At 39.4% G+C, this 12,959-nt stretch overlaps 1 protein-coding gene across 4 annotated transcripts in view; it reads right to left on the reverse strand.

Moving 5' to 3' along the window:
• Window positions 1-12,959, reverse strand: part of B4GALT6 (beta-1,4-galactosyltransferase 6) — a 77,072-nt gene that overhangs the window by 30,159 nt on the left and 33,954 nt on the right. For all 4 annotated transcript variants that reach the window (XM_054460300.2, XM_054460299.2, XM_054460297.2 and 1 more), the window contains one exon: window positions 6,234-6,358. In XM_054460300.2, coding sequence (XP_054316275.1) covers window positions 6,234-6,358 — 125 coding nt within the window. The remainder of the gene's footprint in view (window positions 1-6,233; window positions 6,359-12,959) is intronic.

Genomic DNA, 12,959 nt, shown 5'->3' on the forward strand with positions numbered 1-12,959 from the left:
ACAGGTAATGGTAGCTTAAACTAAGAGGAGGATAAAGGAGAAGAGAAGTATATGGGTTTTCAACACATCTAAGAGGTAAGCTAGCAGGGTTTGGCTATCAATTGGGCATGAAAAGTAAGGGAGGGGAATGTATCATAAGAGTAACGTCTCAGTTTTAGAGTAGATCCTAAATAATAACTTTCTGGATTTGGAATTGAATTTAAAAGACATTTCACTTGAATATCTACTATCTTACACATGGTTTCTCTGTCCTAGAGATATCTTCAGAAATATAATAGAAACCAAAATCTTCACACTCCAGCCACAGCATACAAAAAACCTCAATCATACATGATACTGCCCCAAAATACACATGAAGTTTGAGAATTAATATTTTTCATGTAATCAAAATGCAGAATTAAGTTTCTGATATTTTAAAATTTATTTCAGTGGTAGGATAATATTCAGTTTAAAATGAAATTGGTAACAAACCATAACAAGAAAAGATGATGTAAGCAGCACAGAAATTTGTCCTTTATCAACCAAAGAAATTTGTTCTCATCCAAAAAGTAAAAGAAAAAACATGTACATAGAAATGAAAATAGTTTCTTAGCACGTTAATCTTTCTTCTAATATGAAATTAAAAATCTAATGGAACTCTCAAACCCAACACTTAAAAACACCACTTATATAAAATGTTTTAATGTAATACAGGAATAAATGAATGATCATCAATCATCACTAATTCAAATCCTCTATTTCTTGGATCCAAACTTTGTCATACAATCTAGATCTCCTTACAATTTAGATTTTGCCCTTGAAAAACCTAAAGTGTTTTCAAAATTACTTTTCTCAGCAACTTCCTAGCTGAGCTAGCTTTATTATTATTGTGAATTTTCTAATAAAATTGAAATTAAAGCAAGTTTTCTACAGATCATAAATTCCAAAATCATTAGATTTTCAAAAAAACACAACAGTGAAAGTATATCTAACCAAAATACCTCTGTGTTACTCTATAATCTGGATTTTTTAAATATACGATCTAAACTGGTTGTAACAGAATATTGTGAAAGAATATTAAATCTATGATTTACTAAAATTTTACCTATACCAAATAAAGTTTATTAATAAATGAATAAATGCAAATAATTGAGAATGCTTAAGTTTTGCACCTAATCCTTTTAAAATCAGGACATGATATTAGATATCATCAAATGAAAATAATATTTAACCATGTATTTTACGTTACCAGGATCATAGATGGGAGAAATTTTTAAATTATTCAAACAGTTTCATTTATAAAGAGAACAAAAAATGATTTAGTAAAATTAAAGATGTCTAAACTATGAACTCCACCATTCATTTTCCCTTAATGCTGATGGGATAGCAAAAACAAGAGACAATGGCTGCTATGAGGCTGATGTTTTCATGATTATATTAATCACGGCCTATCTATCTGGCAAATGGTAGGAACTAAAGAGGTCTGGTGCCCCTGCCAGCCCAACTTTGGGTCCCATTCCTGTTTGGTTTCCCCATAAGGTCTCTCTTGGCTCAGAAGCCTGAGGACCATGAGGCTACCCCAGCAATACCAACCCAACACCCAAGACCTCCTTCCTGCCCCTGCACAATGGCTGCCAACTGTACTGGAACTATATACTGAGGGGGACTTACTGCTGGGCTTCAGCGCCAATGGCTGGCATATTCAAGGAATTCCCGAATCAAAACAACTGCCAAACCAGCTCAGGGGTTTACTTTTAGGATGGGAAAGTGCTATGAAAAGTAAAAGGAGCAAAAGAGGTTAGATGGTGAGTATATACCCCACCACTGACCTTATCTAAAGCATACCCATGTGATAACATGTAGCTTAGTAAGTCAAGCCTGCCCTTCTTGACTTTGAATTTGGCCATGAGTTGGCCACCTATGACATAATGTCAATGAGCTGTAAAAACAGTTAAGGCCAATTACAGATATTTGAGGGAAGAAATTATTAAATGGCTGCAGAGTCCCGATTAAAGACAGTGCATATTAATTAAAGACAATTAGACTGAGTGATGAGCTGAACATATAAGGATAAATAAAAGGTAAACTTCTAGCTCCTAATACAATGATCTCTTCAATGAAGTATTTAAATATCAAGGGTTCTTTTTTTTTTAATCTTATAAGGAAACTGACACGGTAATAAAAGAAATTACCAGCATCTTGGCAAATTCAAATAAGCTAACCTAATGTGTTAACAGCAAATAGATGTCCAAATTTTAATGAGAGGGTTATTAAAGATTGTGAATACGTGATAAATCTAAAGCAAAGCTTTTATTAAAATAAAGCTAAACAATATCTTAAAAGTTCATCTGGCACATCAGTTCTTGTGTTTGTGGAAGAATGTCCTCCATAGTTTACAATTTTTTTGTCTAGAAAAGATCTCAGTGTTCTGTGATCATTTATTTTAAGGCTTAATAGCCTGTTTCAGGACATTCTTCTATGTGCCCTAATTTGCTGTTTGAGCCACTTTCTTGTTGACACACCTCCAGTGGAGACCAAGAATATCTGGTCATTATCTTCTGATAAAACAACAACACTTCATCCTCCTGAATCTCTCCTCACCACCTCTTGATCAAGCAAAATTATTCCATTCAGCTTGCTCCTACTTTAAAACCACAAATCTTGCTGAACATATGCACCATTTTTTCCCTTGCTTATTTTCTCCTATATACACCATGAGGAGATCATCAAGAAAAATGTGTATCACATCAATTTCTCCCACCAAGTTTCTGTCCTACTTTCAAATTTTCAGCACACCACCAGCTATGGTGTCCCTAAATGACACGGCTTTAGGCTTGGTAACCTTAAGGTGAATCTAGTTATCTGCCACTGAGTAAGCAGAAGCTAGTAAGCACTCATTCTCCTTCAGTGTTTTTAGTTTCATCTTCCTATTCCTCCTCATTTCCAGTACCTCCAGGAACAATTCTCAAACTGGAGGCACTTGGTTAAAAATGCAAGTTATTGTTCCTTCCCACCAATAGAATCAGAATGTTTGAGGACTGAGTTCAAGAATCTGCATTTTTTTTTTCTTTTAGAGATGGGGTCTCATTCTATAGCCCAGGCTGGAGTACAGTGGTGTGATCACACCTCACTGCAGCCTCAAACTCCTGGGCTCAAGTGATCCTTCTGCCACAGTCTTTCAAAGCACTGGGATTACGGGTTTGAACTACCACACCTGGCCAAAAATCAGCATTTTTACCATATGCCTCAAGTAGTTCTGAAACAGGGAGGCCAAGACTCATCTTTGAGGTACATTGGACTATAAATGAAACTCCAGGCCTCTGGGTAGACAAGAGCTTCAAGCAGCTGCCTGGTTCTTTAAGCCTGGAAGTTATAGACCAAAGTTGTTCATCAAGCCCTCCATCTGAAATCTGAATGGAAAGTCAATGTCACAGGTAAACACTTCACTTTTAATGACTTGCATAGTATCCTCATGTTCTTCTTTAGATACAAGCTTGCCCCAGAAGGTGTCCAACCTGCACAGATCTTCTACGTAAACCTGCAGCATTCAGGAATACCTAGGAATTGCTGAAATTACTAGTGTTTTTTTGTTTGTTTGTTTTTTGAGACGGAGTCTCACTCTGTTGCCCAGGCTGGAGTGCAGTGGGCACGATCTTGGCTCACTGCAACTTCTGCCTCCCGGGTTCAAGCAATTCTCCTGCCTCAGCCTCCCGAGTAGCTGGGATTACAAGCCTGCACCACCACGCCCGGCTAATTTTTTGTATTTTTAGTAGAGACGGGGTCTCAACAGGTTGGCCAGCCAAAATTACTATTTTTGAAAGATAACAGTTCTCATTAATTTGCCATCAGCTAACTGCATTGGTATTTTTCTCATTTAAAAAAGGGGCCTCAAATATTAAGAATCAAGTTGATGACAGATGTTTAACATACATCTAGTTATTTCTTATTTCCATCTCTCTCCACTGTTCCAATATGAGAATGGAACATTATCAGTAAGCAGGCAGGGATGGGTAGGGGGAGAAACTATTTAAATATTTAGTGAGATGATAGTTATATAATATTTATATGAGTACAGCTCACTTCTGAATCATCTCTAAAATTCCTTTCATACCTTTAGTTGTGTAATTCTGAACTAGAGACTATATTCTGAGAAGCGTTTGCTAAAAGTTGAAATAAAAGCAGCATTATCATATAGTTCCTAAATAAAATAATTTGAGACAGTCTTGCTCTTTCACCCAGGCTAGAGCGCAGTGATGCGATCTCGGCTCACTGCAGCCTCCACATCCCAGGTTCAAGCAAATCTCATGCCTCAGCCTCCTGAGTAGCTGGGATTACAGGCATGTTCCACCATGCCCAGCTAATTTTTGTATTTTTAGTAGGGATGAGGTTTCACCATGTTGGCCAGGCTGGTCTCAAACTCCTGGCCTCAAGTGATCTGCCCACCTCAGCCTCCCAAAGTGCTGGAATTACAGGTATGAACCTTAGATCCCTGAATTAGTTTTTTCCCAGGAACTCTTTTCAATACTGTTACCTACTGAATCATACGTAGTTTATAGTCAGTCTACTAGTATCTTTAATAGGAAATACTCATGTGATACACCTGTCTCCTGGAAAATGAGAAGAAAACAAACAAAAAAATTTAAAATCCATCTGGTATAGATCACTGGAAACAGAACAAGAATACTTCATTTTTCCTATCCTAAACTGTTCTACTAGTATGCTACCCAGAGCACACCTGAGGGGTGTGCTACATTCTGTACAAACAACTATCTGAGCATCAACCTCCATGCTATCCCACAGCCTCGGTGACTGAGTGTGCTTCTTTTTCTATTAGCATTCAATATACACACTCAGCACCCAAGTGTTAAAAATAATTTATGTGCCCAGGCTATTTTTAAAAGGTGGAATGTATGTAAATTGGGCCGCATTTCATGTAGCTCCAAATGTGAGGAAAATCAATCAAGAAATATGAAGAGATTCATTTGTTAAATGACTCTGATCTGGGAAATAGTGTAAGGTAATTATAAAATTAAATGTTTTGCTAAAATTGGTACTGGAATCCATTTAAGCAGCTTCACAACTTGTTCAAGGCAATAAGAAAGCTGACCATTTATTGAATCATTTGTAACAAGGCCAAAAAGGCTTTTATTTGCCTTATAGAGTCAATTCAACAAAACTGTGTTTAGTGCTTACCTTACACAAGACAATGGGCTCTGTGTTGGAAATACAGATACAAATAATACACATCTTCAAACACAAAGAGTTCATGGTAGATGAAGTCAGAGGGTCTTTTTCATGAGTTTAACAGCATATGATTTTCCTTCCTACTAGTGGTTTTTTTTGGGGGGCGGGGGGAGGTGAACATACAAATATTCTAGAAGTATACTAATGTTTTAAAAGAGAAAACTGAAACTGTTTCCAGATCAAGGTTATATCACAATCCTTTAGGAAATAACACTTGATTTATCAGTTGTAGTTTTCATTGGAATTACATACATGTTATTTCTTACTCAAACGTAATAACATTAGATGAATATGCACTTATTAACCAATTTCACAGCTTTGAGGGCAAGTCTGGTTTAAATTATGGCTTTCAATTTTTTTAAAGCAGCAGAGGCAAACCCACCCCCTTACAGTTTTTCAAACAAAACATTGAATAGAATTCTGACATATCAAAAAGACTGAAAGCTTGGGCTGTGCCTTCTGAAGCCAAGAAGAGCCCAAAGTCCAACTTTTCAAGTCCCACAGTGATCTCCGAGCAGCCTCTTTATAATCTTGGATTCTCAGAAACAGAGCTTGAAGACCCCAATGCCAGAACAAACTGAAAATCAGGATATTAATATCCTCCCAGTGAGTTCTCACGATTCAGAAATTGGTGAGGCTATGCTTGCAGGTGTCAGTAATCATTAGGGACAGCTGCAGGAGGCAGGGAACTCACAGCCTCTCTTCCAAACAGAACAGAACAACAAAAAAATCTGTTTTCCAAGCCAAACTCAAGTCACGTATTTATTACCAGGAACTCAAAGAGAATGAACCCAGCATCTATTTTGTATCTACACAGGTGCATTTACAGTCTTCACACGTAACACTTAAATCACATTTGAATTATAAATAGTAAACATTAAAGACAAAACTTTTGACGTTCTAAATTTATCAAGACTTAAAGACATTTGTCTCTGTATTTTGAATCAAGCACATTCTTTCCTGAAATGCTTAGTAACAGTCAAATTGCTTATGAAAAGAATTTACCTCACCTTCCATCTGGGTTTACAGTCTTTTGGCCTCCAATGACCCCCTGGCTCAATATCTAAATCCTTGGAGAAGAGTTGATGAATTTCATCAAAACTGACTTCGCTTACATTGACATTGAGGAATCCTCCTACAAATTAAAAATGTGAAGAATTGTTTTAATAATTTTTGCCTCAAAGATCTAGTAGAACAAATAATAATCAGCAGGGTGATGGCATAACTTAGTTGCCAGGACAATACAGTTTATTCCTGTTACCACCACAAAATTATGAATAGAGCCCCCTTTCACTTTTAGTTTCAATGATAATATATATGGTCATCCTACTATGTTTGGTAAATCGGCCAAAGAAAATCAAATTCTTTTGAAAAACCTTTTTGCTTTTGGGTAATATATTGAATAATTTAGTATTATTTGGAAAATGTTTGCATGTCATTATAACTTAACACTGCAATTTAACAACTATTCAAATATTTTAATACCATTTTTAATTTTAACATTTTCAACATAGGGGACACAATGGCACAGTACTTAACAATGAAATAAGCGGTCAGATTGACTGGGAACTGATTCCTAGCTTCTGTCCATTGGGAAAATTATTTAACCTCTCTGTGCCTCAGCTTCCTTCTCTGTAAAAAGGACAGTGATGCCTGCCTCCCAAGGTGGTCGCATCCATTCCAAAAGATCATCTGTGTGAAGGATCATATGCAGTGTCAGGCATTAGGTACAACCAACAAATGTTAGCTACTATTACTGTTATCTACTGACATTTCTTAAGACAGGGAATTTGCAAACACAATTCAAAGCATTGATTCTGAGCACTTACCATATATCAGGCCCCTTGGCATACAAAACTGAAAAGCCACTTCTGAGATATTCCTGGTCTAATAGGCACTCGTTCTCCAAATTAACAAATATATGACATTACTGGAGGTGTTCTCACTAGTAGCTTTTCTAATGTATACCATTGAAACAGGAATGAATCTTGAACGGAAAACCACTTCTGTTAACCCCAAAAGAGAACTAAGAATCAGGAAGCCTCTTTATCTCCCCCTGAATTAAAATAGCTGCATGATCACTAACATCCCTTCAAAGCAATGCCATCTTCAATGACTTCACTGTTGGAACAGGATGTAAAAGGCTATTGAAACTGCAGATCATCTTTTAGCAGTTTAAATGTCATCCGTTAACTTCCAAATAGGTACAAATTGCTCTGGAGTGCTCTCCAGCCAAATTCTTCTCTCTGACCTCATCTCATAAAATACAAACCAACAAATGTTGAGGTTTCCCATTTCGAGTCTTCTGAGTTTCATGTGGCCACAATTTCACATAAAAACACTCAGTTCCTCTCTAGAGAGCCTCTTTGCTCCTGCTATTCTATATTTTAGGAGTTTTCACAATGGCCTCTCTTCCTGTCCCCACTTCATCCTAACCAGGCAGAGCTGTCAGTAGCCTCCACGCAGGCATGCTAGAGTATTTTACATCGAAATACCTGCTTCCCAGAATAAGTCAGAAAAAGAACTGCAATCTTCTAATGCCTGCCTGTTCTACTGACAACATAAGCAGTCTTTTATAACCAAACACTCAGCCTTCAGTGTGACAAGACACACAAACTAGCTAATCTTAGAAAGGTCAGATTCATCTAAAAGAAAGAAAAACCTATGAACTTGCAGAGAAAGAGTAAGTAAAATGTAAGATTGATCAGTAAACATAAGTACAGACTATCATGACTCAGCTGACAAAGAACAGAATCTAACATTGTAATCAAATAAAATTTACACAAATAAATCTGATACATTTAATAGTATGCATGATTGCTAAAATGATAGTAATTAGGCTAAATAATAAGCAGTTCATATAAGTAACTGAAGCTGGTATTCTTTCTGCACTGTTAAACCAAATTTTTTGTCTTTTTTCCAGCTTTATTGCTTCAATAGCTGTAATCATCATTATTGTCAGCAGTTTTCTCCAGCATCATTTGCAGTTTAATTTCCATCTCCAACACATATGTGCTGGCAAGAGACAGGCTTTATTTCTTTCCCTCAATAGAGAAGGCTTCCTCTGTCCATCACTATCCCCATGCCTGAGGTATCCTAAGTTCACACTCCTCGGGGTTGTGCGCCTCCCCCACCCCATCCACACCCCTCAGAGTCCATCAGGAGCTTTCCTATGTGCTTGTTGCCCTTTGCTCTGAAATCCTAATAATTTGCTCATTGAAGGCTAAAGACTGACCCGGTGGCATGCTACCCACGATAAGAGCAACATCACTATACTGGGGAGTGTAGGGGACAGGCCTCCCAGGACAGGTATTGCCACCACTGGGAACAGCAGAAGTGTGATCAGAGAGAGAGAGGAAGAACAAACATTCATCATTGTGGGGAGTGGTATTAGGGAGGAAGGGAAGGGAAAAGGGCATGTTATAAAAAGAGTGGCCGGGAAGAAGTATGCTGCAGATAAACTAATGATGGTGTGGTTTCCAAACCGCCTTCAGGAAAGACCTCTCTCGGGGATCCTGTGGTTGGAGGAGGGAGGACTCACGCTCCCCCAACACGGCCACTTTCATCTCTTTCGAGTACTCTTTTGTCCCCTTTATGTTTCACTCAAGAAAACCTTCCCTGCTTTAAAAACAAAACAAAAGGCATCAGAAAACCATCTGCTATGAATGAAACCAGAGAGGGAATGTCCTTCTTGTAAAGAAGGATGCCATCAACTGGGCCAGTCCCCTTTATTTCACTCGCTGAGATTTCAAGGGCAACTGAAGAGATCCACTGAACTCCATGGAGAGCCAATCTTCACTCTCCTCTGTGGTGAATCTGAGATTGGTTGTTGTTGTTCTTAATCCCAGATGTGATAGTATAAATCTGAGATTTTTAACTGGCACAAGTGGTTTCTTTCCCAGTTAGAGATCTAAAGATCAGAAAATAAATATGTTGACTGAAATCCATTTACCCAGCAGTGTAATCACAATCAGCAAATGTAAATAATATAATTTACCAAATACTGAATTTCACTATTTTGAAGGTGGCGCTGGGGTTAGAAAGGAAAGAGCAGGAGAACTGAGTGTCTGAAGAGTGGAGGGGCTGCCAAGTACCTAGAGGGTCAAGGTGAAGGACAGGGAACTCAAGTCAGCTGGAAGCTACCTTCCAGTCGTGTGTGCCAAACTGCTTCTGTCATGTGTGAGGGTAACTTAGTTGCACCATTGGTTATGTAGGACATTTACTATAATTTCCTAATGCCGAATTTGCAAGATATGTAGCAATGCTGCCCGTCTGGGAAAGCCAGGCATGCATGGGCCCAAACAACAGGCTTATTGTGCTGTGGATGATAATGTATCACATGACATGATTTAGGATTTTATTTTTACTATTAAAATATAATTCTTAAAATAACAAATATTCAAAACCTATGAATTACCTACATTTATATTTTTCTAACATTTCAAGTAAAATTTAAGGCATATAATCTCCAGAGAGTTGTTTGCTCTATAAATCAATAGTTTTAAATAACTATTTCATTTTGTTTGGAGCTTATATCTATTTTTTGGTATCTAAAACCTAATTCTGGATATGTTGGCTTTTGTCTGTTTTACCCTCAGGGTTTTAAATGTTCACAGCTCAAAGAGCTGATGACAGTGTCAGAGAAAGACCTGAATTTCCCCTAGAAATGTCCCTTACGGTAAATTCCTCTCCAAAGCTAGAAAAGCATTTTTATGATAAGATGGGACATTCCCTCCCCCAGCCTCTGTGCTGCCTCCTGAGCATAGCTCTGAGGCTGAACAGTTATGAGTCATCCAGCCATTGGTCACCTCCTGTCCTTTCTGAAGCCAACACTAGACACTGCCTATTTCAAATCCTTTACTTAAGCTTCTCGACTTCTAAAATTTTACAACTTCTGCTTAACAAATGATTTCTTACTCAAGTTTTCTTGAAGCAACCAAACCTGAGCATTGTAAACATAAGACAGAGCATTAGTCACACATCCCCGCTGCCAAGGGCAATGCCTGGACACAGAATGAATGAATGAATGAGTGAGTAGGAAGATTCCTGTCTCATCCCTGCTTCCGCCTACCTGCATTTCTACTCCCTGGCTCCATCAGGTGCTAAAATATTTCTTTAAGACATTTATGCAAAACTGTGCATCCAACAAAGGCCTAATATCCAGAATCTATAAGGAATTTAAACAATTCAACAAGCAAAAAACAACCCCATTAAAAAATGAGCAAAAGATCCTAACTTCTTAAAAGGAAACATTCAAGTAGCCAACAAACATAAAAAAAGATGCTCCAAATCACTAATCATCAGAGAAATGCATATTAAAACCACGATAAGACAGCATCAAATACCAATAGGAAAAGCCATTATTGAAAAGTCAAAAAACAACAGATGCTGGTGAGGCTTGGGAAGAAAAGGAGATGCTTATACACTGTTGGTGAGAATGTAAGTTAGTTCAGCCACTGTGGAAAGCAGTTTGGAGATCTCTCAAAAAACATAAAACAGAACTACCATTTGATCCAGCAATCCTATTACTGTGTGAACATCCAAAAGAAAATAAATCATTCTACCAAAAAGGCACATGCACTATTATGTTCATTGCAGCAATATTCACAATAGTGAATTCACAGTGACACCCAGCTCTGTGTCCAGACCCTGAATCACAGTCACCTAGAAATGACTGGCTTTCAACTCTGACACTGCACCCTCTCATTAAAGCCTCTTTCCCTTTCACCTTCTCCCACTCCCCTCCCATGAAGTCCCTCTTCAATTTCATGAAGACTTGAAGTCCTCTCTGCTATATCCACACTGGCCTCCATATAAAGTGGTTTGCTAATTTTGATCTGTGCCTAAGAATTACCAGCTGTGCTTGTTTAAAATGCAGCTGACTGGCCATATTGTCAAAGTTTCTGTGTCAGTTGAAGCTCATGGGTCACGTTTATGGTCACTGGCTTTAACTGAACACATTTCAACAGCTTGAACTACCCACCATTGAGTCCTGCCTTTCAAAGGAAAAAGCTAGAACCCACTCTCTAAACCCTTCTAGCAGGTAGGAGTGGTCATATGACCAAATGCACCCGAGGTGGTGGCAAAAGCTTCTAGCTTTACAGGAACCAAGAAGTGGCACTTCTGGTCTCCAGACCTGAGCAATGCTGGTAGGAGGTTTAAGCCCTGACAAGCGGCAGCAGGAGATGCTTCAAAGCAGTCTGAGCCTTGTTCTGGCTGCTCAATTTCTCAACCTAATTCTCTAGCCACCCAGGTTGTCTCTGGGCTCTCTAATATATTTCCATGAATTCTTTTTTTCTCTTAAATCAGATAAAGTATATTCTGTGGTTTGCAACCAAGAACCCTGACTTTCGCAGTCTAGGGTTTAGCTCAGAGGCTGCATTTTTAACAGGTATCCCAGCTGCATTTTTTTTTTTTTTTTTTTTTGAGACGGAGTCTCATTCTGTCACCCAGGCTGGAATGCTGTGGCGCCATCTCGGCTCACTACAAGCTCTGCCTCCCAGGTTCACGCAATTCTCCTGCCTCAGCCCCGAGTGGCTGGGACTACAGGCACCTGCCACCACGCCTGGCTAATTTTTTGTATTTTTAGTAAAGACGGGGTTTCACCGTGTTAGACAGGATGGTCTCAATCTCCTGAGCTTGTGATCCACCCACCTCGGCCTCCCAAAGTGCTGGGATTACAGGCACCGCGCCCAGCCCCCAGCTGCATTTTTAACAAGTGTAGGTCATCTGAATCACACTTAAGAGAAATGCAGCTCTATGACCTTCACCCGATCACAGCACCTACACATTGACAAACACCTTATCTACCACCCCCTCAACCTGCCACACTTGAGCTACAGGTCCCATCCTTGCAGCGACAATTATCCATGCTCCAATTCTTTACCTAATAAACAGCACCAAAGAAAGCACGTAAGCATATAAATTAATCCCATCATTTGGGTGGCAATACCTAACATATTGCCTCAAGCATAGTAAGTTTTCAGCAAAAACAAGTGTCACTTTTTTTTGTATTGTGACTCCACCAGGGTGGGGTGGGGGGCTCTCTAGGATAACCTGTTAGTCACCTTTTAATTTATGATTAGTTGACTTCACTTTTCATTCCCTATGACAACTTTTTCAATGCTTACTCCTCCCTTTCAAGCTGCTCAGTCCTTCCTGGCCATCCCCTCCGGAATACATGGCCTCCTGCTTTACTAGGAAAACACACACAGCAGGCACGAGCACCCTACCTCTCCACCTCATCTCCAAATAAACCGCGGGCTTCCTCAGCGGAGGAGGCATTCCTGAGGCTTTCCATGCTCACTCTTCAACCTGAGGCATTGTCTCCATTCACTTTCTAACCTGGCTCTATGGAGACCTCCCTTGTGCTTCTCCCTCATCCTTCCCAGTTCTCTTCTCTTCTTTTTTTTTTGAGATGGAGTCTCCCTCTGTTTCCCAGGCTGAAGTGCAGTCGCGTGATCTCGGCTCACTGCTAGCTCCACCTCCTGGGTTCACGCCATTCTCCTGCCTCAGCCTCCCCAGTAGCTGGGACTACAGGCGCCCGCCACCACGCCCAACTAATTTTTTGTATTTTTGGTAGAGACGGGGTTTCACCGTGTTAGCCAGGATGGTCTCGATCTCCTGACCTCGTTATCTGCCCGCCTCGGCCTCTCAAAGTGCTGGGATTACAGGTGTGAGCCACCGCGCCCGGCCTCTTCTCTCCATCCTTTCTTTCCATCATGCCTACAACACGC

The sequence above is a fragment of the Pongo pygmaeus genome, chromosome 17 (assembly GCF_028885625.2).
Source record: "Pongo pygmaeus isolate AG05252 chromosome 17, NHGRI_mPonPyg2-v2.0_pri, whole genome shotgun sequence".
Lineage (NCBI taxonomy): Eukaryota > Metazoa > Chordata > Mammalia > Primates > Hominidae > Pongo > Pongo pygmaeus.